Source organism: Erpetoichthys calabaricus, chromosome 2 (assembly GCF_900747795.2).
Source record: "Erpetoichthys calabaricus chromosome 2, fErpCal1.3, whole genome shotgun sequence".
Taxonomy (NCBI): Eukaryota; Metazoa; Chordata; class Cladistia; order Polypteriformes; family Polypteridae; genus Erpetoichthys; species Erpetoichthys calabaricus.
In genome coordinates, this window is record NC_041395.2 from 234,913,357 (window position 1) to 234,939,972 (window position 26,616).

Below are 26,616 nucleotides of genomic sequence, written 5' to 3' on the forward strand. Positions count from 1 at the left end.
AACAACTTACAACTTTTCTCCAGCAATTGAAGTTAATTAAGCCTTGTTGATTAATTACAAATCCTGTCGGTATAATGGCTGTGTTGAACCAAACTGTGCTACTATATTGTTTGAAGCACTGTACTGAAATGAAAGCTGCAGAAGGTATTTTGACATGTAAGAATCCAAGAAAAAACAAGAAAGTAAAATAAATTGCCAGAATTCCTGTTTAGAGGGAACAAACGAGGCATATACTGAAATTGTATTCTTTGTTGAGCAGATGTTGTAAATAATTTTATTAATCCCAAGGGGAAATTCACATTCACAAGGGGAAGTTCCGCACATACTGAGGTCTGTCTGTAAGATAGTCCACGATCCATGCCACCAGGTATGAATCTACTCCCATCTCTATCAGCTTGTCCCTAAGGATCAGAGGTTGGATGGTGTTGAAGGCACTGAAGAAGTCCAAAAACATAATTCTTACAGCACCACTGCCTCTGTCCAAATGGGAGAGGGATCGGTGTAGCATATAGATGATGGCATCCTCCACTCCCACCGTCTCCTGGTATGTGAACTGCAGAGGGTCGAGGGCGTAGCGGACCTGTGTCCTCAGGTGGTAAAGCAGCAGCCGCTTCATGGTTTTCATCACATGTGACGTCAGAGCGACAGGCCAGAAGTCATTCAGCTCACTAGGACGTGATACCTTTGGGACTGGGGTGATGCAAGATGTTTTCCAAAGCCCCAGGACTCTCCCCTGTTCCAGGCTCAGGTTGAAGATGCACTGTAGAGGACTCCCCAGCTCCAACGCACAGGCCTTCAGCAGTCGTGGCGATACTCCATCTGGAAGTCTCCTCAGCTCTCTCCTTACCTGGGCTGCTGTAATGGTGGGTGGGGGGAAACTCTCTCCTATGCTGGTATCAGCAGGAGGATGGGTGAAGGGTGCAGTACTCCGAGGTGAGAGTGGTCAGGGTGGTCAAACCTGTTAAAGAAGTTATTCATCTGGTTTGCTCTCTCCACATCTCTCTCGATGGTGGAACCACTGGCTGCAGCTTGAAGCGGGATGATCTTCATCCCATCCCACACTTCCTTCATGCTGTTATTCTGCAACTTCTGCTCCAGCTTTCTCCTGTACTGCTCCTTCGCCGTCCTGAGCTGGACTCGGAGTTCCGTCTGCACGCGCTTGAGCTCATGCTGATCACCGACTTTAAAAGCCCTTTTCTTCTTGTTCAAAAGGCCCTTGATGTCACTTGTAATCCATGGCTTGTTGTTAGCATAGAAGCGTACTGTTCTTACTGGAACTACAATGTCCATACAGAAGTTGATGTAGTCAGTAGTGCAGTCAACAACCTCCTCAATGTTCTTACTATATGATCCCTGCAGGATATCCCAGTCTGTAGTTCCAAAGCAGTCTCTCAGAACCTGCTCTGCCTCAGGGGACCACTTCCTGAATGAGCGCGTGGTTGTAGGTAGCTCCCTCACTCTTGGTTTGTAGTGAGGCTGAAGCAGAACCAGGTTATGATCTGCTTTCCCAAGAGCAGGCAGCGGGGTGGCGCTGTATGCGTATTTAACGTTTGCATACAGCAGGTCAATAGTCCTATTTCCCTGGGTGTTACAATCCACATACTGTGAGAAGGCAGGTAATGTTTTGGCCAGCGTAACATGGTTAAAGTCTCCAGCGATTAGCGCAAGCGCCTCGGGGTGCTGCATTTGCAGTTTAGCAACATCAGAATGGATGATGTCACCCGCTATCTCCACGTCCAACCGAGGAGGGATGTATACAATAACAACAATGACGTGTCCAAACTCTCTGGGCAAGTAATAGGGACGCAAACCTACGGCCAACAGTTCAATGTCCCTGCAGCATGTGGAGATTTCTACGTTTACATGTCCAGAGTTGCACCATCTTGTATTTACATAGAGAGTGATTCCTCCTCCTTTCCGCAGGTATTTGCGTTTCTGTCCGCTCTAACTGTGCTAAACCCAGGTAGCTCCACGTTAGCATCTGGGATGATAGTTGTTAACCACGTTTCACAAAAGCACAACAAACTGCATTCTCTGTAGGTCCTGACATTTTTCACCAGCACGGCCAGTTTGTCGATCTTATTTGGTAGTAAATTCACATTTCCCAGGATCACAGAAGGCACCGAAGGTTTGTAGCACCACTTTCTCGCAAGCTGCCTCGCCTTTAGCTTAGCGCTGGCTCTGCTGCCACGATACTGCCTTCTTACCTCATCAGGTACATAGGGAACCACACCAGCGCAGGCATTTGTTGTCAGCGCTTAAGTTGTCTACTTGAATAGACGAGTCTCAGCGTGTAAAAATCCATCTCCAAGTAGCAAAAAAGTAGTAAAAAGTGTCCAGGGAACGAGTTCACATAAAAGAAAGTGGTAGGAGTGATCAGTTAAATAGATAAAATAGATAAAATGGTAGAAAGGTAAAGTCGTAAAAGGTAAAGCTGCTGGAAAGGCTGCCACTCGCAGCGGTGCCTGAGTCGTCATCATCATCATTATTATTATTATATACAGTAATCCCTCGCTATATCGCGCTTCGCGGCTTCACTCTATCGCGGATTTTATATTGGTTCGCGGATTTCTGCGGACAATGGGTCTTTTAATTTCTGGTACATGCTTCCTCAGTTGGTTTGCCCAGTTGATTTCATACAAGGGACACTATTGGCAGATGGCTGAGAAGCTACCCAACTTACTTTTCTCTCTCTCTCTCTTGCGCTGACTTTCTCTGATCCTGACGTACGGGGATTGAGCAGGGGGGCTGTTCGCACACCTAGACGATACGGACACTCGTCTAAAAATGCTGAAAGATTATCTTCACGTTGCTACCTTCTGTGCAGCTGCTTCGTGAGGCGACATGCTGCACGGTGCTTCGCATACTTAAAAGCTCGAAGGGCACGTATTGATTTTTGTTTGTTTTTCTCTGTCTCTCTCTCTCTCTCTGCTCCTGACGGAGGGGGTGTGAGCTGCCGCCTTCAACAGCTTTGTACCGTCGGTGCTTCGCATACTTAAAAGCCAAACAGCCCTATTGATTTGTTTGCTTTCCTCTCTCTTTCTGACAGTCTGTGCTCCTGACATGCACTCCTTTGAAGAGGAAGATATGTTTGCATTCTTTTAATTGTGAGACAGAACTGTCATCTCTATCTTGTCATGGAGCACAGTTTAAACTTTTGAAAAAGAGACAAATGTTTGTTTGCAGTGTTTGAATAACGTTCCTGTCTCTCTACAACCTCCTGTGTTTCTGCGCAAATCTGTGACCCAAGCATGACAATATAAAAATAACCATATAAACATATGGTTTCTACTTCGCGGATTTTCTTATTTCGCGGGTGGCTCTGGAACGCAACCCCCGTGGTGGAGGAGGGATTACTGTATATTGCGTCTTTGGGGATTAATTTTAGTGGTGCTCCATTTGACTGGCCTCAGATCAAGACTAAAAAATTTTTTACACACCAAATGACTCAGTTGATTTTTCAGAATCTGCTTTTCTAACCTTTATGTTAATTTTACTGCAGTGCTCCTTTACACAAAGTATTAGATTCATACCTGGTGGCATGGATCGTGGACTATCTTACAAACAGACCTCAGTATGTGCGTCTCGGGAACTGCACGTCTGACATTGTGGTCAGCAACACAGGAGCGCCGCAGGGGACTGTACTTTCTCCGGTCCTGTTCAGCCTATATACATCGGACTTCCAATATAACTCGGAGTCCTGCCACGTGCAAAAGTTTGCTGACGACACTGCTATCGTGGGCTGCATCAGGAGTGGGCAGGAGGAGGAGTATAGAAACCTCATCAAGGACTTTGTTAAATGGTGCGACTTAAACCACCTACAACTGAACACCAGCAAAACCAAGGAACTGGTGGTGGATTTTAGGAGACCCAGGCCCCTCATGGACCCCGTGATCATCAGAGGTGACTGTGTGCAGAGGGTGCAGACCTATAAATACCTGGGAGTGCAGCTGGACGATAAATTGGACTGGACTGCCAATACTGATTCTCTGTGCAAGAAAGGACAGAGCCGCCTGTACTTCCTTAGAAGACTGGCATCCTTCAACATCTGCAGTAAGATGCTGCAGATGTTCTATCAGATGGTTGTGGCGAGTGCCCTCTTCTACGCAGTGGTGTGCTGGGGAGGCAGCATTAAGAAGAAGGATGCCTCACGCCTGGACAAACTGGTGAGGAAGGCAGGCTCTATTGTTGGCATAGAGCTGGACGGTTTGACATCCGTAGCAGAGCAACGGGCACTCAGCAGGCTCCTATCAATTATGGGAGAATCCACTACATCCATTAAACAATGTCATCTCCAGACAGAGGAGCAGTTTCAGCGACAGACTGCTGTCACTGTCCTGCTCCACTGACAGACTGAGAAGATCATTCCTCCCCCAAACTATGCGACTCTTCAATTCCACCAGAGGGGGTAAACGTTGAACATTATTCAAGTTATTGTCTGTTTTTTACCTGCATTTTTTATTACTCTTTAATTTAATATTTTTTGCTGCTGGAGTATGTGAATTTCCCCCTGGGATTAATAAAGTATCTATCTATCTATCTATCTATTACAGTACCTAAGGAATCATAGGCGTTATTTTGTTGCCAAACATCCTGTAAACAGACATTAGGAGAGAGTGGAGTGGAGGCAGAAATATTGGCTTTTACATTCAAGAAAGTGGAGTAATAAACAGAGAACAGTGTATCTGAGGAGTCACCCTGTGCATGGAGAACAATGGCAGACATACCTTGTCCAGTTGAAGTAAGAAATAAGGAAGAATCTCTTTGGCAAAAATTAAAAGAGAATGCTTTGAGATCACTTAATTATGTCCTTTAATTAAAACAGACACTCCTTGTCTGAAAAAAGCGAACAGATAAAAAAAGAATTTGCCCTCGACGCTTAGTAAACAATAAGCTTGTTAGCTTAAGAACAAAATGTGTTGATTTCATGTGTACACTGCAACTTCTTTATAAACATGAACATTTTATTAGAATTGTGGTATGTAATTATGACTAGAATTTGTATTTTCATTTTTGTCATGTGTATTATGGACAAATATTTTTGTACATGTTTTATTAGTTTAAAAAAGTATTTTTAAGGGTTTTTTTTTTTTTTTTTTAACTATTTTTTGTTGTTACTGACTAATAAGCCTACAGTTGTTTCATATCAATAAAAAATGAACAGGTAACACATGTGGTCTACAGTTTCGTTATACAAATACCAGTTTAACAAAGAACTTAATGCTTCTTCATGACAGGTTTTGCAGGAGCTTATTAAAAAATAAAAAAAGTGTACATAAAACAAATTGGAATCAGTAACAGAATCAGCCAATTCTCTTCCTGAAATCAGTGAACTGTATTGACTTTAAAAATACCTGATCAGAGCATCCCTAGTTAATACTACTAAGAAACTTTTCTCTGAACCAATCAAACTGGTATACTCAATGACAGACAAGAAATTGTCCTTGTTCCTGCTGTAGTGGAGACTTCTCTTTGATGGTAGTAATGGTGCTAACGTGTTACATTCACAGTTGTATTCTTCTAAAAGGTAAATCAATGTTAAAAGCTAAGTGCTTTTTTATCTAGTATTTGTATATGATGTTCTATGCTGCCTGTTTTGAAATACGAGAGTGTGGGTGGCTTTAGGGTAGCATTTCAAGCAGCATGTGCCTCCTGCAAAATATAACAGGCTTGAAAATTATGTTGCAATACCTTGCATTGTTCTTGAGTAATTTAGTTCATAATTATCAAAACAAATACAGTATGTAGAGAATTATAATGTAAGCTCCCACTCACTTTGTTTTGAAGTTATAGTATATGGCATTACCCAGGGCTTAGGTTTCACTTTAAATGTTACTTCTGCCTAGGTATAGATAGAAAACATGATTTCTGTTTTTACTCTTATGCATCTTATACATAGTTATATCTTTCATTCAGAACAAGTGGTATTTATCTTATTGTGTCCTTAATTGTGTTAAAATGTTAAGAATGAGGCAGCACGGTGGCGCAGGCTGCTACCTCACAGTAAGGAGACCTGGGTTCACTTCCTGGGTCCTTCCTGCGTGGAGTTTGCATGTTCTCCCCATGTCTGCGTGGGTTTCCTCCGGGTGCTCCGGTTTACTCCCACAGCCCAAAGACATGCAGGTTAGGTGCATTGGTAATCCTAAATTGTACCTAGTGTGTGCTTGGTGTGTGTGTGTGTGTGTGTGTGTGTGTGTGTTCCCTGCGGTGGGCTGGCACCCTGCCTGGGGTTTGCTTCCTGCCTTGCGTCCTGTGTTGGCTGGGATTGGCTCCAGCAGACCCCCTTGACCCTGTAGTTAGGATATAGCGGGTTGGATAATGGATGGATGGATGGATGTTAAGAATGGATGAGCAATAACATCTAATCTTCAATACAGAAAATGTAGGAATGTTTTAACAATACAAGCAGCAACAAAATACTGTCTATTTTAAATCCAAAAGACCTAAATACTGTATAAGGTTTAAGAAATCACAAGACAACAAAGTCACTATTTTTGACATCAGCCTTTTATCACACACACAATAAAGGTGGCACAGTGGTAGTGCTGCTGCCTTGCAGTAAGGAGTCCAGGGTTCATGTCTCAAGTTCTCCCTGCATGGAGCCTTACAGTAAGGAGTCCTCTGGGTGTTCCAGTTTTCATCCAAAGACATGCAGATTAGTTGAACTGGCAACACTCGATTGGCCCTAGCGTGGTGCATCTGTTCTGTGATGGACTAGCACCCTGTTAATCTTTGTTCCTGCCCCTGCTCTATGCTAGCTGAGATAGGCTCCAGCACTTCCCATAGCTCTGGTCTGGATTAAGGAGGTATGAAAATTACATGACCTTACAATACCATACTAAGCTTGCTTTTTCTAGTGACATATAAAGAAAATGAAGACATTTTCTGAGTATTTGAAATACAAACAAGAAAATTACCACAGTTTTAGCAGAATGGATACCTGCTATGCATTATTCATGTGCTGCAAGGACCATTATTAGGACCATTAACTGGGAACTACGAATAAACAACTCCTGTTCTAAAGTGTTTATACTGGTTTCCAGGTAAACATACAGCTAGTTTCAAAATACTTCTTCTACCATATAAAAACAAATATCTTGAGTTCTACTTACATAACAGAATTTACCCATGCATGCATAATGTTCACTTTGAATTCAAGCTGCTTTTATTCTAAATGATCCAACGATGAATAAATCTCCTGTGATAGGTTGAGCCTTTAGCTACAAGGTCCCTAGATTGTGACATGATCTGCCTTTTGATGAAAGAGATGTTCAGAAATATGTATGTGTTATTACAGTAAATGATTTCATAAAATTATTGCACCACTGGAAACAAGTTTTTCATCGTTATTTAAACAAGCATAGACTGACTGATGGTATCATTTGAAGTAACATTTTCTAAAATGTATGCCTGTATCACTACTGGACATTTGGAAGGACAATGATTTGTTCATGACGGTTTACCGAAAGAGACAGGAAGAAGATTATTCATTGAAAATATTAGGTTGTGTTAAAAAGCAGATTTACCATTTCCACAAGCAGCATTCCATTTCCTGTTCCTATATCAAGTACAGAGGAATCCTTAGGAAAATTGTGATTTTTTAGCCATGTGACAATCCGATCTATACTTTCCTTGCCAAACCTTTATAAAAAAAAAAAAAAAAAAAAAAAAAAAACTTCAAAATATGTATACACAGTTATACACATAATTACACTGCATTATAAAACATACTTTTACCTACTTTCAAACACAAGCTTTAAAAAATCCAGGAGAAATATTTAAACTATGAAAATTACAGCTGGGTTCATATGAACATCTTTTAGCGACACAACAAGCTGAGAAACTGGCTAAGTAACTTTATAATCCTCCCCACATTACTAATTGAAAAATGTTATTTTATCAGTAGAAATTCAGCATAAATGGTATCAGAAATACCGTGTGATTGAAGAATTAACGTGAAAGTTAAACATAAGGTCTTTAAGACATTCATAAGACCAGCAATGATTTATGGAGCTGAGACATCGGCAGTAAACGAAAAGCAGGACAAGTAGTTAGATGTGTCAGAAAAGAGAACAATGAGATGGATGTGTGGAGTTACAAAAAATTACAGAATAAGAAAGGAGACAATCAGAGGTACAACAAAAGTGGAAGAAATACCTATGAAAGTACGGAAACGTAGGATGAAGTGGTATATAGACCATGTGATGAGAAGAGACAACGAAAATATGTGAGTAAAAGAGAAATGGGAATGGAAGTGCAGATAAAAAGAAGATAAGGGGGGCTAATGCGGTGGTGGATGGATAAAGTAAAAGAAGGTCTGATTGGCAAGGAGATGCAGGAATGCGCTGTCTGGAAAAGGCTGATCCAGCACATCGACCCCCCATAGAAGTAGGAAAAGATGAAGAGGAAGAAAAAGAAATTCTTTGTAATTAGTGTAACATCTACAACATTCAAATGATAGGTGTCACACAAGAAATCCTCAATGAAGAATTTGTAATTTCAGAATATAGTTGAGGTAGTTTTCTAAAACAATCAAACAACATTCTCCTCAATTTTCAATGTAACCTTTGGAATTAATGAGTCAACTTATAGCTAAAGTATGTTAGGAGGAAGCAGAGCAAAAATCTACTTTGTTGCATTCTTTACGATTTAAATCTTACTTCACATGATCAGTTTTTTTTCCTTGTTTATCGTTCATTAACTATACTGTATGAGCAAAACATGTGGGAACTATAATTTCAAAAACATCACTGAGCTCACACTTGTACTGTTATTGTACTGTGTACTGTTGGGTTTATTGCAAACTGCCAATCTGTACACTATGGACAAATTAATGGAACTACTTAACTCAAGAGATGTAAAAATTGTCAGAGGCATTAAAAAGGAACATAAAAGGAAACACAGCAAGAGTTTCAATGTTTGTGTGTTCTTTTGATGACGTTGGAGGCTGTTTCCTGATTCCACTCTGTGTTTCAATGTACAAACGCACCTAAGTTATGCACCAGGATGAAAAGTAGCCATTACCTTACAGGACTCTTTCAGCAATTTTCAGTCACAGACTTTATATACATAATCTAAGACAGTAGGGGGTAGTTGCGGCATGCCGAAATGACCACCAGTTGTGTTGTGTGACATTCACAGGGACTCACTTAACCATCACAATATGTAAATATGTAATGTATAAATATCACCTGTTTTCACTTTCAACACCATTCTGCATTAGTAGAATTTTTTAATAACCTGTACACTACTATGTTACAGCTAATACAGGCCCATATTGTGCCATATACTACAGCAAAAGCACTCAAGTCTGGTTCTAATAGGATGTTTTTTGTTCCAGCTCAGTTTTTAAATTCAGAACCATTTATTGCTGCTAAAGCAATTATTAAGTAACATTGTTGTGCTTCATTTTCGTTGACTCACCTTGTACAAATTCCAAAACCCTTAACTACTTTTTTTAGTCATAAACAGTTGTTTTCTTAACTACCTGCCAATTGACAATGAGATGCAAGTGATAAAGGAACCAGCAGTTTGTCACCTAATTTAGTGATTCTGAAAGAGCCCAATGAGGATTCAGGTTTAAGTCCCAAAAAAATTATGCTTTTAAACTCCTAACTTATTTAAACAATCTATTATTTACTAGTTTCTATGTTTTGTAGTTAATTTTTAAATTACAAAATTAGGTTTGCTAAATTTTTAACAGAATGTAGCAAGCATTACAGTAATCCCTCCTCCATCGCAGGGGTTGCATTCCAGAGGCACCCACGAAATAAGAAAATCCGTGAAGTAGAAACCATATGTTTATATGGTTATTTTTATATTGTCATGCTTGGGTCACAGATTTGCGCAGAAACACGGGAGGTTGTAGAGAGACAGGAGCTTTATTCAAACACTGCAAACAAACATTTGTCTCTTTTTCAAAAGTTTAAACTGTGCTCCATGACAAGACAGAGATGACAGTTCTGTCTCACAATTAAAAGAATGCAAACATATCTTCCTCTTCAAAGGAGTGCGCGTCAGAGAGAGAGAGAGAGAGAGAGAGAGAGAGAGAGGAAAGCAAACAAATCAATAGGGCTGTTTGGCTTTTAAGTATGCGAAGCACCGCGGCACAAAGCTGTTGAAGGCGGCAGCTCACACCCCCTCCGTCAGGAGCAAAGAAAGAGAGAGAGAGAGAGAAGAGAGACAGAGAAAAACAAGCAGTCAAAAATCAATACGTGCCCTTCGAGCTTTTAAGTATGCGAAGCACCGTGCAGCATGTCACTTCACGAAGCAGCTGCACAGAAGGTAGCAACGGGAAGATAATCTTTCAGCATTTTTAGACGAGCGTCTGTATTGTCTAGGTGTGCGAACAGCCCCCCTGCTCACACCCCCTACGTCAGGATCAGAGAAAGTCAGCGCAAGAGAGAGAGAGAGAGAGAGAGAGAGAGAGAGAGAGAGAGAGAGAGAGAGAGAGAGAGAAGTAAGTTGGGTAGCTTCTCAGCCATCTGCCAATAGCATCCCTTGTATGAAATCAACTGGGCAAACCAACTGAGGAAGCATGTACCAGAAATTAAAAGACCCATTGTCCTCAGAAATCCGCGAACCAGCAAAAAATCCGCGATATATATTTAAATATGCTTACATATAAAATCCGCGATAGAGTGAAGCCGCGAAAGGCGAAGCACGATATAGCGAGGGATTACTGTACTATAAATTACATGAGGAAAAGTTAGTGTTTTTTTTAATCTTGATTTTTAAATTTATTAGCATTCTTATCATCACCACGATTATCAGTATGCTTTTCCTGATGTTCTGAGGTTATTTAAGCTGTTATTTACTAATGAGCACACTAGTAACAAGTAGCTGTAGCCTTTCAGTGCCATTTGCTCAGGTGTCTCCTCTGCTCATCATTGTTTGACATTGTTTAATTACAACTAAAAGAACAAAGTCCACACAAAAAAGGAGAACATGAAAATAACAAAATTGAGTTAGACATTTTAAACTATTGAAAAAAAATAAAGATTTTTTAATTTCTTATAATTGTAAATCTCACACTACTATGCTTATCTGAATGCAGAATATGAGAATAAAAACAAAGACCAACTAACTGTCAAGCTGTGCAGGTCTTGCCTGTGAATGAGGGAGTGCTCTTGGTCAATGTAGCACTGCTGAAGGATGTCAGTGGGTTGGTAAGCGGATTACTTGGTAACTGCAGGAGTGGCCAACTCGACTGTTTACTACGGCATTCCGCTCGTTGTCAATGGAGTGCCTGCAACTACAAGGTGAATAAAAAAGAGCCCAAGCTGAGAACTACGTGAGAATCTGAAATGAACTTGAGAGAGAATGATTTCTGGTGGGGAGAGGTAAAGTGAGAGGAGGACAAGCTTTGGAGGCACCCTCCTCACCGAGTACAGGGAGCGAGATGAAGGGCTGGAGGAGCCCCAAAAGTTGTGTTGCTCTTATTAGCCAACAGGCTGTAAGGTGGAGCGAGAGGGTGAGAGAAGGATGGGGTTCCAATGCAGCAGTATCCAGGAATGAGTTAGGAGACTGATGGAGGTGGCAGATTGGAAGGGTGCTGAAATGCCCATGGCATCCAGACATGACAAAGAATAAGTTTGCAGGAATGAATATGGATTTTAATTTACTTATTGCAACTTTTAAACCTCCACAGAGGACTTGTTTTAATCACTGGAATTATTTATTGACGAATTGGAAAAAATGAAGTGTACTTGATGTGAAGAACTCTGAACTCTGATTACTGTAGATAAAAGCACTGAGCAATTGACTTTTGTTTGTTAAATGTCCTCATTGCATGGCTCATCCTGGTCATGTTGCTGTCACTTCCAGGTGCAAGTTGCGTTAGGGCTGCCAGAACCAACTCTGACCATCACAATAATTAAAATTCACAAATTGTGAAACTGGTTGTAACAAAATCTTACAACCGCAGCAGACCACCAGGACTGAACCAGAGTAAATTTAACTTCATTCCTTAACTTGATGTGCATACTCATTAAAGTATCTGGTTTAATAAAATCTATTCCACTATACCAATTGTCTGGATGATACTCTTGGGTGGGGGAAATCCACAACTTAAACATGATTTGACAAGGCAGAATGAAAGCACTAGAAAGCCATCAAATAAAATAATCAGTCTATTATCAAGGACTGGCTTCTAATTAAGCAAGTAAGTTGTAACAAAAACCTGCAAGGACCTCTAGGACCGGACTTGTGGTCCCAATATTACAGTAACGACTTTTAAACTAGCTGTGACTACATTTTTTTTTTCTTGTTCAACACTTTTAAAATTTAATTTCTCAATTAATTTAATGTCTGCCTGGACAGCTCATCAGTGCCCATTGCAATACTCTAATTCAGTGCAGTCAGTAACACACACTACTTCATCTACGTTGCTACTGTCATTATGGTGCATAACTGAAATCTGGGGCTCTGAAATGCAAATTCAGGCACACTGGATAAGAATTTTAATATTCCTGACTTTACATTTAGTAAAAAATGAGTTAAATGTAATATGAAATTGTGCTAATAGGTGACTGTTGACCATGGGTGGGCTGCTGTACATACGAGTAGCAAATTCACGCTCATTCTGAAACACTGTAAATTCTGCATTCAGTCAGAAACACTGTAAGTACTGCATATAAGAAGCAGGTTTTCTTTTGATTGAATCAATATATTGTTACCTGCTTATGTTTTGACTTTTTATAAATAAAAATTGAATCAGTACGCTGCTTAATTTGTAATTTATTCTATTATTGATGATACAAAATAGTTTTTTCACTGCTAAGGTAAAATATAATTTTATACATTTTGCAAAATGCTCCTAAATGTTTATAAAATACCTTACAATAGCTTCATACTTGGACTCCATTTAAACACGTTTTTGGGAACTGCTTTGACTTTATAAGAAAAATGGTCTCTACCTTCAACAAAGGGAAATTTTACCCTAACATTAAAACTAACAATAAATGTGTCTAGCAGACTATTTAGGCTCTGTGACTGTAAATTACAGTCAGTACATAAAGGCATTAATCTTAAAACTTTCACTGTGGTGCCTCTTTAAATGATTTGTTACATACATTAAATTCTTCACTTACTTCACCTTGGAGCATCTAAAAATTTATTTATATATCATTCACTTATCAGAACTTATCAATCACAGTGAGATTGAGTGGTTCACATCTAACTGCAGGATCAGTCTCAACAACTGTGAGCCCAGAACCTCCGGCTAGGATGTTGGACATCTCTGGGTCCAAGGTCCTCAAGGATGATCTTCCAATTAGCTGTGAACCACCTAATCTCACTGAGATTGCACAGGTGGTGAACCAGCTGAGTGTAGTGAAGGTTGCAGGGATCTGTGGTACTCCGGGATGAACTTGTCCAGGCTCGTGGTAAGGCTGTCCTCCTGGCATTTTAAGCAATCTTTGCTTCCATTTGGGAGACAGGCATCATCCCAAATCACTGGAAAATGAGACTTGTCATTCCTGTCTGGAAATTGATAGATGATTGCCTGGATTGCGGCAACTACAGGGGGCTAACATTGCTCTCAATGCTGGATAAGGTCCTTGGTAGGGTCATCCCCAATAGAATCCATTATCACTTGCTCATCAAGCACAAAAAACAATATTGGCAGAGTTTCTTTGTAGCCTTTGTTGATTTTCATGAAGCATTCAACTCAGTTGATCAAGTTGCCCTGTGGGACATCCTGAGACTTTGTGGGATCCCCCCACCAAAGTTGTGTGTGGCACTCTTGATTTCTTTCCACGGGGAAGCTCCTCCTCAGAACCAGTGGCAGGATGCAGTGGTCACTTCATTTCAGGTAAAGGATGGTCATTGCATATATTTGTCCTCAATGTGTGCCATAGGTATGTTCCATATAGCCTTCTTTTTTGTTGGGTCAGTTGTAGGGAATGTCATATCCCTAGAACCTGTGTCTGACCAACGAGATATTGACGAAGGTCAAATATTTGATGAAGACACTGTGTCTGATTATTCATCAGGAGGAATGGCACATTTTCCAAATAATGTTTGATCAAACTCCACTGTGATCAGTCCCATGTGCCCCAATCACATTTGGAAACCCTGGGTAATGAGAATGTTAGGCTGATTGTGAGAATCTTTATGGAATACCTGCAATGGCATGAAACACCTCTTTTGTCTGCACACGCAGGTGTCCAGGAAACACAATGAAAACCCAAAGGAAATGTTTCAGAGCCAAACAGACTTTACGAATTGCCTGGCAAACTGCACTTTTAGTTAGATTTTCCGCATCGCCTACAGTATATAAAAAAGTGCCGCCTGCAAGAAACCTCAAAGCAATGCATACTGTCTGTGTGGTTGTGACAGCTCGACTTCGCCGAGTTTGACTTCGAATATACGGAGTTAATAAATCTTTAAGGTACAATATTCCTCCTCGGCTAAAGCGGTATCTTTCGTACAGAATTTCCTTCGGGAGCAATAAAGGACCTTGCCGATCGCGCAAAACCCTTTCTATATGAAATTCTCTTCGTATAAATTGCACACCAATATCAATTGGTCGCTCATTCATGAACGGCAAAGCCATGACTGGATGACTTCCACGCACCGTCACTGATCACGTGTGTAAACTAATCCTTGTTTACGTAGAACAAACCTGCTCCGAGCAGGTTTGCGGATTAGGATGTGTTGCTATGACAACACTTCCAGCAAGAGTTTCGAAAAACCGACAGATCCAGGATCAGGCCAAATCGTCAACAATTACATCCGGCTAAGCGAGTAATCCACATACGAAAAATACCCCCCTCATGTTGGCTTGTTTTGAATCTCATTATTGTTTGGCTGCTAATTAAGGTAAAAAGAAGTAATTAAGGGTCTTAAATAGCAAGTAAGGCAAAAGAAGTTAATTAGCAAAAACTGGTGATTAGTTAAAAAGGGTTAGAATGAAAACCTTTAGCCACAGTAGCCCTCCAGGATTGGAATTCACCACTCCTTCTATAGTGCATTGATGTTGTTTTCACTCCTGCTACATAGCACACTATTTAGTATCCTGAAACACTGCATACTAATTGACCTTTGAAATGAAAGCAGGCAAAGAAGTAGGATAAACAAGTTTACGATTCAACTAATTAGAAGAGATAAATTTGCTTGCATTCATACTTTGAAGGGAAGTCAGCAAGTATAGGAACTAATTAATCAGCTATTATGAAAATTTTAAATATCCGAAACCTCTTATTGAAAAGGGATGACAAATAGTAAACTTTGTACCTAAATAATTTCAACTCAGAACAACACGCAGGTGAAATGGTTATTACTTGTGGTTCACAGCTCAGAAAGACTGGGTTGGATTTCTTGAACCCATTACTGGATGAAGTTTGCATGTTACCATATGTCTGCACAGGCTTTATACTAGGGTACTTCAGGTTTGTATCCCATATTCCCAAATATGGAATACGATGACTGGCAACTGAAAATTGAACTTTTTTATATGGCTGTGGACACATGCTTGAGTGCGGCTACTGCAGCACACCATCCAGGGTTGATAACATCTTTACTCCTGCTGATCCTTGGGTAGGTTTATCACATATCAAAACTAAGCGAGGTTTAAAAAATTGATGTATGAAACATCCCTTTTTGAATTTAATTTGTAGATGTACTCAACGTATACACCAACAGTAATAATTTCAAATTAACCAAAAAGATCTGAGGCTGTATATTCATTTGAAGGTTTGTTTCTGTGCTGAATTCTTAAAATCATAAATAATTCTCTTTGTCAAAATGGTGAATCCCTGTACTCATGGGATTTGACTAGGTAATGCTCTTATGAAAACACTGACATTTCAATGCACTATAATTAGTGCAGATAAAGTGTTTTAAAATCAGAATGTTTCTCAAATTTTTGGACATGCTACAATAACTCATCTGGACTAGCCATACTGTTTAAATCCAGCAGGGCAGAAATAGCCAAAAATATTTTAACACTTGCATATGTTCAATATGTACTGTTGAGAAACGCCAAGCAAAATGACACCTTTTATTGGCTAACTAAAAAGATTACAATATGCAAGCTTTCAAAGCAACTCAGGCCCCTTCTTCAGGCAAGATTGGCTTTTCAATATGTACTGTATTTTATATTTTACATAACTGAATAAGTTCTTGTTCATATAATTTATATTTCTTCATATACTGTAGTTACCTCACTACATCACAATGAATTTCAAGATTATGCTGATTGGCGACTGTAAACTGAGGAAGCGTGGGTTGTGGAAGTTAGCAAATTTTATAACGGACTGGTGACTGGAAAATGCAGTGAGTGCCATGCAAAATAAACAAGGGAAAAGTCAAGGTTTTATATGTCAGCAAAAATAATTGTGGGACAACCTAAAATCTAGAATACATTAATCCATAGAAATTCACAGCAGACTTCTTTTCTAAAATTCTGGGTGGTGATCACTGTAAAGTAAATGGGGAGACTGTAGAAGCACATTGGTTACCCAGAAATAGATTACTTAAATGCTTGTTGGTATCTGTGCCGGCAACTAGAAGGTTGTCCGTTCGAAACCCATAAATACCAGAAGTGATTCCACTCTGCTGAGTTCTTCACCAAGGCCTTTAACCTGTAATTGCTCCGTCCTGGATATGAAGTTAACCTGCATTCAAGCCTAACTTGCACGGAACACTCAGGGGGCTGGTGGCAGGACTGGCACTCTACCCACTGTATGTGGTGCTGAAGTGTCAGCAGTTGCATGGCTGCACTTGGGTCCTAATATGGGATCCTGAGGTGGTCCATCTCTCTTCACGGTTAGTTTTTTTTTTTTTTTTTTTTGCCATGACCGCTTGAAAGAGGGCTGTATTTTATAGTGTCATGCAGCATTTGCATAAATAAAGTACAGTTTTGTTCACAGCCAGGCTCAGCGCAACTACAGACACTCACATCTGCAAATCTACAGAGGAGGCTAAAGAACTCTTAAAAAGAGTAATTCCCATATATTTTTTTAAACATGAATCAGTCCTGTTAAGGATTGGAACAGAAATTGCAAATAAGCTGTGTGAAGTCATTATTAATATACACTTAAACATCGAAAAAAGGGAATGCAAGAAACAATATCATTATTGTAAGAGAGTTTTGCTAAATCTGTAATATTTACATATATGTGTATGAATGTACATTATCATACATGTGCACATGGGAGCCAGTCACAGGGACCAAAAGAAGGGAATTCCATGGGGGGTGGCGGGGTGCACTCAACCCTTATATTTTGTCCCCACAGACCAGACACAGGAAATTCTGCCCGAGCGCGAAGACGTCACTTCCTGTCCCAGCCCCAAGGAAAACATCACTTCCTGTTCCAGCCCTGAGGACAATATCACTTCCTTAAACCTCCGTATAAAACCTAACTTCCTTCCTCGGTTGGGTAGTTCTGTTTTGGACTCTCTTCTGTACTCTATTGTGCCAAAAAAATTTCCTTTTTGCAGCCAAGGTCAAGTACACAGGTGGCTGCCCCAAACCTTTGTCTTGTGTCGAGGCTCATCATTTCACAACATATATATACTGAGCATTTTTCCTATTTTAAATCAACCCAAGAGTATTCACCTTTATTAAAGGATGTGTCTATGTACCTGTTTGTGTGCCCATCCAGTTGCTATGTATCTGTCATTCCAAAACATGGCGCATCACAAACATTTTTGATAATAAAATGCATTGCATTTGTCACTCCAATGGATGGTGCATCACAAACATTAACACTGCTTTTACGACTCCTATACCAAATGGCATATAACAGACATATATGCATTGCATTATGCAGTGCAAACATTAAAGCTGAGGTCAATGTTGATTATTTAGATTTTAACCTGTTTTACACAGGCAGCACAGCTAGTATCTATATATATAATTCTCTAAGCCGCCACCAGAGCGGGCAAGACACCCATGAAAGCATGCAGGAAGGAGCCATGCCCACACCCATGAAAGCACGCAGGAAGGAGCCACGCCCACCAACTCTAAGACCATTGGATACGACGAAAACTCACAGAGCCACACCCACCAACTCGGATGCGATGCCTCAGAAAACATGCCGTTATTTCTGTTTGTCTGTGCTACAGTCCACATGCAGCTCTGAGCCACGTTGACTTTTCGGTTACGACGCACGACCGTGTGCAATATCGCAAACTGTTTTACACGCTACATACAGCAATTCGCACCCGCGACAAACATGCATCTTCTTAGATGGTCCTGCAGGAACACGGAAAACATTTCCCCACCCACCAGCACTCTTTATTCCCCGGCCCGCATCTGCGACAAACATGCGTCTTCTTAGATGATCCTGCAGGAACACGGAAAATGTTTCCCCGCCCACCAAAGCAGGACCATGTAAGAAGAGGCATGTTTGTCGCGGATGTGAATTGCGGAATGCAGCATCTAAAACAGTTTGCGAGGGGTATCCCATGGGATCCTTAAAACAATCCTTTAAAACTGAGGTTAAAACACAATGAAGGAAGCAGTCTTTAAAAACCAATAAGCCCTGTGCCTCTGTTTCATTAGCGTCTCACCTGCTTCACCGATGCAGGCCCTGTAACAGTCGAGACGCTCTCTCAGCAGCTGACCTTCTCTGTGCCTGACTCCACTATAGGCTGCAACAAAATTATGAAAGTACGGGCGCATTTGTTTCACACAAGCTGTGTGTGTGGGTGGGTTGGTGTTAGTTAGTTAATTAGTTACTCGAAGGATTTCAAGATTTAATATGCACAAGCGGTAACACTACAAAAGCAGCCCAAACCAGAAAAGACGGCTGGCAAAAAGTGGCCGACAAATTAAATTCGTGTGCATTGTACTTACTGAAAGCAGCGATACGGATTTTGCAAATGTTCATTTTTTTTCCCTCTGTTTAAAAAAAACATTTAAAAAGCGGCGTGATTATGCGGCGTATACTACACCGCGGGTTGGTATGTAGCGTGTAAAACAGTTTCTTTGTCGCGGATAATTTGCCTTTAACTATTACACGAAGACAATTTCCTTTTAATACTTCGTTACATTGATATAGCGGTGTTCTCAGTATTCAAAGCGCTATCCACACAGGGAGGAACCAGGCAGCGAAACCATAATCTTCCATAGTCTCCTTACTGCAAAGCAGCAGCACTACTACAGCGCCACAAGGCAGTTAAAGAATACACCGGGCTCGATTTTGTTTTCACTTCTGTTTACAGAGATTGGGTCGTAGATAGCATTATTGCAATGTTACTTTTCTTGGTGGCTTATTACATTACGGATGTTTCACATGTTCATTTTTTCCCCTGTGCTTAAAAGACATTAAAAAAGTGTTGCTCAACTGTGACTCCGGAACATCTCAGTACGCAAGCTATATTAAGCGTCAACAACGAAGACTCGCTACACCTTAATCTACAAGTACTGACACTTTTCCCTACCGACGAAGTAACTTTCACCAGCGTGGCCTTCTTCGTCACAGACGATCCCACTTTCAGTCATGGACAATTATATGTTGCTCTCTCCAGAGGTCTATCTTTTCATTCACTCACAGTGGTATCCACAAACCCACCCCATTTGGGCAACTGTGTCGTTCAGGAAGTGTTCACCCATCAATACATTATACTGTAGTATAGTAATAATATATTATAACCATTAATAAGTATACAATGCTCAAAATATGCACAGTATATATATGTGTATTGCCTATCATCACTAAATACCCATTGCCTACATATTCTTGTAATAGTAATAGATTTAGTGAGAATATTCAACAATACATATTTTTTCCTATATCTTTTCCCCATCTTTCTGGAACTGTGGATGTGATAAACTGGATAAATTACAAATTGCTTTAAACTTTATAGCAGTTAATATATTTTTACTTTTTAGTTCTAACTCTGCATTTTTGTGCGATTGTTACATAGGTCTGTTGTGCTAGCACTGCATTACAGTAATCCCTCCTCCATCGCGGGGGTTGCGTTCCAGAGCCACCCGCGAAATAAGAAAATCCGCGAAGTAGAAACCATATGTTTATATGGTTATTTTTATATTGTCATGCTTGGGTCACAGATTTGCGCAGAAACACAGGAGGTTGTAGAGAGACAGGAACGTTATTCAAACACTGCAAACAAACATTTGTCTCTTTTTCAAAAGTTTAAACTGTGCTCCATGACAAGACAGAGATGACAGTTCTGTCTCACAATTAAAAGAATGCAAACATATCTTCCTCTTCAAAGGAGTGCGCGTCAGGAGCACAGACTGTCAGAAAGAGAGAGGAAAGCAAACAAATCAATAGGGCTGTTTGGCTTTTAAGTATGCGAAGCACCGCCGGTACAAAGCTGTTGAAGGCGGCAGCTCACACCCCCTCCGTCAGGAGCAGAGAGAGAGAGAGAGAGACAGAGAGAGACAGAGAAAAACAAACAAAAATCAATACGTGCCCTTCGAGCTTTTAAGTATGCGAAGCACCGTGCAGCATGTCGCTTCACGAAGCAGCTGCACAGAAGGTAGCAACATGAAGATAATCTTTCAGCATTTTTAGACGAGCGTCCGTATCGTCTAGGTGTGTGAACAGCCCCCCTGCTCACACCCCCTACGTCAGGATCAGAGAAAGTCAGCACAAGAGAGAGAGAGAGAAAAGTAAGTTGGGTAGCTTCTCAGCCATCTGCCAATAGCGTCCCTTGTATGAAATCAACTGGGCAAACCAACTGAGGAAGCATGTACCAGAAATGAAAAGACCCATTGTCCTCAGAAATCCGCGAACCAGCAAAAAATCCGTGATATATATTTAAATATGCTTACATATAAAATCCGCGATAGAGTGAAGCCGCGAAAGGCGAAGCGCGATATAGCGAGGGATCACTGTATTAGGAAGAACTGTTGATATTTCAGTTTAGTTGTATCTCAATTTGTTCTCCCCGTGTCTGCGTGGGTTTCCTCCGGGCGCTCCGGTTTCCTCCCACAGTCCAAAGACATGCAGGTTAGGTGGATTGGCGATTCTAAATTGGCCCTAGTGTATGCTTGGTGTGTGGGTGTGTTTGTGTGTGTCCTGCGGTGGTTTGGCACCCTGCCCAGGATTGGTTCCTGCCTTGTGCCCTGTGTTGGCTGGGATTGGCTCCAGCAGACCCCCATGACCCTGTGTTCGGATTCAGCGGGTTGGAAAATGGATGGATGGATGGATGTATCTCAATTTTAACCTCAACTTTTTATTGGAGGCCACTGCTAATCTTTTCATTTTATTTGCCATTTTATACTATAAGAAGAACTAAATTAGGTGGAGCTCTCTTGTTACATAACTTTCCGAGTTGGATGAGGGCTGAGTGCTGAATTTTATTTTTATGTATTGTTTTTTTAGAACATATTATTGTATTTGCTTGTTGATTGAACTGTGTTTTAATTTGTTTAGTTTTTAAACAAAAAAAGAAAGAAATAGAGTAGGCATTAATTCAGGTCTGTCATACTGCTAAAGTCTGTAAAATGTGAACTGTTTCTAAAGAAACTCATGGTATTCCTGTCACAATGTCCTCACAAGGTTTAAATAATCAGAACACAGATGCAAAATACAGTACTATAGTAGTATTATTACTTATCTGTTAGTGGTTGCACTTCCAAAGTGGCAGGAAACAATAATGTGAACAAACTATTATTTTTATACCACTTGAACATCTTTGAACATAAATGGCATAGAGCAATTATGGCACTTAACTGTAAGCCAGATTTCAATCACAGGAGCACCACAACATACTCTCCAAGACCATCTGTATCTTAAAATTTAGTAAAACAGTTTTTTAAGCAAGAATTTATTTATAGCCCTTAGCTTGCATAAAGTTAGGGTAGTATGAAAAATATAAATAATAACAGAAAGCAGTAATTTCAAAATTCACCTGACTCCATCACAAACAGTTTATAAAGACAAGATTTTTAAAGTTTTGTCTGGTCAACGTCATGCAACATATTACAAAAAAACGTTTGGATGTGGAAATTTAGGGTCAATAATGAAATAAAATAAAATAATGATGAAAGTAGAAACAGATGATGTTTAACATGGTTGTAATCTTGCTTTTGTATAAAAGCAGCATTCACAAAAAGCCTAGTTCTTCAGGAGCAAAGACGGGCCAAGGATTGAATGTTTCCTCATGCATGTAAAGTTTAAAAACATTGTTTCTCAAAGACACATTGAGTCTTGTGTCATAAGGACCAAAGAAGAAAAGGACAATCTAGACTGTTTCCAGCTACAAGTTCAGAAGCCAGCAATTGTGATGCTATGGGTCTGTGTCCTGTGCAACATATGCTGCCTTCAAGACAACATCTCCTCCATGGATGCCAATGCATAGTTCAGCAAGACCAAGCAAAACCACATTCTACACACTTTACAAAAGCAAGGCTGCACAAGTGTGAGTACTGAATTATCGTATCTGCAGTCCTGACCTTTCCCCAATTAAGAATGTGTGGTGCATTGTGAAATGGAAAGTGTGACAACAAAGACTCCACACTGTTGCATAACTTAAGACTTTTTTGCAAGAAGAATGGGACAAATCTACACTTTAAACACTCAATAAACTGGTGCCATATTACAAAGTGGTAAATTCTTTACTTTCCAAAATTTTTTTCAGTACATTTCAAGAATCAAAATAACTGTTTAGTTTTTTTAAAAAACAACAAAATTCATTAGTGGCAATATGAAATAATAGGATGTTATATTGTTTTTACAATACTTTACTTACTAATCATCGTTTTCCATTTGCTTTTTCTATACTGTCCCAGCTGTTTCTGAGTTAGGGGCCGTAAAAGATCAGTCCCGGTAAAGATCTTTGCAGTTTAATACTGATGTGGAGGGAGGAAGTTTCATAATCCCTATGCAAGCTTTCTTGCTAGTTAACATTTTTGAGGATAGGAAACTACACAGTTTCATACACATCATCATAAATATGCATTAGTTATTAAATGCCCTATAATTGGTTTTGTAAAAAATAAATATAAATAAGCACCAATTTCAAGAATTGGTAATAAACATACAGCACATAACATGGCAAATTAAATTAATTTGGGTGAATAGAAACAGTAAAGTGAACAGACTATTCAATCAGCTTGGTTGCATAAGTTACATGAGTGAGCAGCATAAGACATCCACCTAAATGGCCTGTTTACACAGCAGGCCATACACCTGACACATCCACCTGAATGGCCTGGTACAGCTTTCTTGAAACGGTCACTGATAGCTCTGAAGTTTTTAAATAGTACATTTACCAGATCTCTCCAACATCTCCAATATCTCGGAATGTTTCTAGTTCTCTTGCATAGGTATCATCCCAGCTAAAAACAAATAATAAAAAAAGATCTGTCACTATTTAAAACAATTAATCTAAGGTAAAGAATATGCTGAGCTACAAATAGGCATACATTCCACAGTCAGAACACATCTCAACAACAGCACAATATATTGCTACAAACAACAACCAGCACTTATCTTTTTTAATTCACAACTTGTGGAAAACACCATTAGAAACCAATTCACAAAAATGCATGTCTTCTGAATTTTCATTTAGAGTTAGTTGTAAATAACCGAACAGGTAAAACAATTGATTTACTTAAAAACTCCTCAAGAAAAAAAAACAATCATTTATCTATCATAATGCTTCTTCAGGAATCTGTGTCATATAAGAGATGAAAGACAGAACTGTAAATACATACTCCTGGTTTCCTGCAAAAGAGACATTACAGTACAGGCATTCCCATTTTTTCCTATGCCATCTTACCCCATCCTATTAGGAAGAAATGATTAAGTGGTGACTTTAAAAACCGTTTGTGTGGTCCATTTTAATTTCACTTAAGCAGTAAGGAGATTAAAATTAATATGCTACTGTATGTACAGTATACTCTATATAAATATTTGTTCACATTGTGCAACAGTAAGCTATAAACTGTTGGATAAAACTCCTTGTGTTGGTGCACACTGTGAAAGGCACTACATAAAAAAGGATAATTACTAACAGGAATGATCAGCTGGTCAGAATTCAGCATGAAATCAAATTTAAAGCCTTCTTTTTACTAAGGTATATTGCATAAAGTGCTTTAGATTTTCTTTCAAGTGCACTTCTAGCTGTGGCACTACAATAATCCCCCACCCCTTAAAGATACATGATATCAAGGTGTCAGACAAAATATAATGATTACATTAAGATAGATAGATAGAAGACAAAAAAAAATGAATAACCTTTTTTGAAACTGATAAAACACAGCTCTGCAGCTACATGCATTCGGAATATTCTGTCACATCATCTGTGTTGTTGTACCTGTTTCACTATAATCATCTCTATTCTATAATTTACAGTACTTGGGTCCTTTCTTTGGGCCACGACAATCAAAACAACTAATGACGGAATTTCTTATAGTAAAATAGTTTAAACTCTTTACAGTACAGTTGCAGATCCTTGGATGAATTACACCATGGCATGCTGTTCTCGTGCCGGTGTACCTCAGATGGTTTCTCTACTGACCAAGTAATGTGCAACACGAAAACTAAACTTAATAAACTTTGTTACTGAAAGTTTAATTAATAGACGTTAATGATGGAAAGGACTTGCGGCGAAGATTTACAAAATCAGTTCTTAAAAGAATAAAGCTCGAGTGTGCAAAAGGGTTGGTTATTCGAAAAACAGACATCAGCATAACGATCGTTTGTAAACGAGAGCACTTTGGACGGCACACACCTGAGGTTTAAGAGTTATGTGGTGTCTTGCGATAGATAGACAGGTCCAATATGACTGAGATAAGACACAACAATCTGTTTGAAATGTGTTCGGAGCATGAATGAATGACTAAACCTAAAGAAACCTCAACTACCAAAGGCGTAGAAGTTTAACTTGAAACAGAATAAAACGGTGCAGTTACTACTCACTATTCTTTGGTACCCAGTTTCGAGGGCTCAAAGTCATCCGTATTGTCTTCCCCTTCATAACTGCTATCCTCTTCCCCATCAATAAATCCACGTGAAAGTACGGGAGACGCCATAACGTATTTGCGGAAGTGCTACTCTGACCCTGAAAATAAGCAATTAACCCGTAAACACTCCTATGAATCTCTGTAGTTGGATGTTTCTCTACGGTCAGATGGCTACTGCACTCTGCGTTTTAGAGATGTGTAAATAACATAGATGTGCAGATGAGAAGCGTCCATTAGACATAAACCTAAGGATTCATTATGTGATTCACGGAAAGGAACAAAACATATTTCACCCAGCAACATACTAGGCTAAAAACAATAGGCTTACAATAACGGTTGTGCAAAAACAACTTTGGACTTCAAACCTTGAGGTGGTGAGTTCAAATCCTGTTAGTGACACTGTGCGATCATGGGCAAGTCACTTCACCTGCCTGTGATCCTATTAACAAAAAAAAAAAAAATTGTATCTCTCAAATGTTGTAATCGATAAAGGTGTCAGCGAAATAATAACCACAAAAAAAGCCTTTGCCCACTTTGTCAGCCAAATAATAATTAATAATAATCGCAGAAAAACCATTGCCTTCCTATTGTATGGTTAAGTCTAGCAGTCTGTGCCATTCAATGTTGGTTTAAGCCCCATGTGCAACAACAGCTTCAACATTGTTATGCAGTGGGCTGAGAAAATGAATGGATAGCGTTATCTATATTTCTTACAGACTATATCAGATTGTAGGCTTTAAGGGTCTTTAGAAACATTGTGTACACCCAAATAAAATAAGTTTAGCTCAGTATCTTATGCATTCTTTTTCACCTTTTGTTTCTAAAATAAGTTAAGACTTCAAGCCCTTCAGGGTACCAACTTGCACTAAACTACTTCACATTTTTAAAGTTTATAAGCTCATTATTTTCACATGTGCAGAGTACCCTGAACATCTTACTTAATCAATATGCAACACATCATCTAGAAGTGTTTCTTAGAAATATTTGTTTATTTACAATATTCATCCATTTAGTCCAGTGACTAGACTTCCATCCTCAACTAGCAACTAACTGTGAATATGGGTTGTTGGAGAATAATCTATATGGGCATGTGGAGAATGGAGAACATGCAGATTCCACACAGGTAGTGATTAAAGTTGGAAATCAAACCCAGCCTTCCTAAACCTGTATCGAGAGCACAGCTTTACCCACTATGAAACAACTCTACCTCTATTTCCTAATGTTTATATAAAGTCTCTTCTAGACTAGAGATTAGAAATTTTAATTGTTGCATATACTGTGAGATCATAGTCAAAATTTTGTGTGACAGTTGTGGTGATGATGACATGGAAATAAATACTATAAATAAATATGAGTAGCAAATGGTAAATAAATGCAGCATATAAGAGTAAATAATTTTTAAAAAGTCATGTACAGTACAATTACACATAAACGAGCAAGCAGGTAAGGTACATAGTACAACAGGGCTGGTGGGATCAGGTTACTGAGAGGTTAGTGACTTTATGCCCTGGTGGAAGGAGCAAGTGGAGCAAGTGGTGAGGCTCCAGGAGTGCATCCCAGAAGGCAGAAGTGAAAACAGGGCATGAGCTGGATAGCTTTTATCGGAGATGATGAATTCAGCTCTCTTCAGACATGCTGTTGAGTAGATAGCTTGAAGCCTGCATAAACCTTAGCCTTTGTGAGCATGTAGGTGGTACTGACAGACCACAGATGTCAGATCTGGA

At 39.6% G+C, this 26,616-nt stretch overlaps 1 protein-coding gene across 1 annotated transcript in view; it reads right to left on the bottom strand.

The window, feature by feature from the left end:
* The window catches only part of eef1akmt2 (EEF1A lysine methyltransferase 2), a 51,088-nt gene extending 26,098 nt beyond the window's left edge, over positions 1-24,990 (bottom strand). Inside the window, exons 1-3 of the mRNA XM_028795263.2 lie at positions 24,849-24,990; positions 23,198-23,263; positions 7,527-7,641 (exon numbers count right to left, since the gene is read on the bottom strand). Of these exons, the coding sequence (XP_028651096.2) occupies positions 7,527-7,641; positions 23,198-23,263; positions 24,849-24,961 (294 nt within the window). The 5' untranslated portion in view covers positions 24,962-24,990. The remainder of the gene's footprint in view (positions 1-7,526; positions 7,642-23,197; positions 23,264-24,848) is intronic.
* Positions 24,991-26,616: the final 1,626 nt, after the last annotated feature.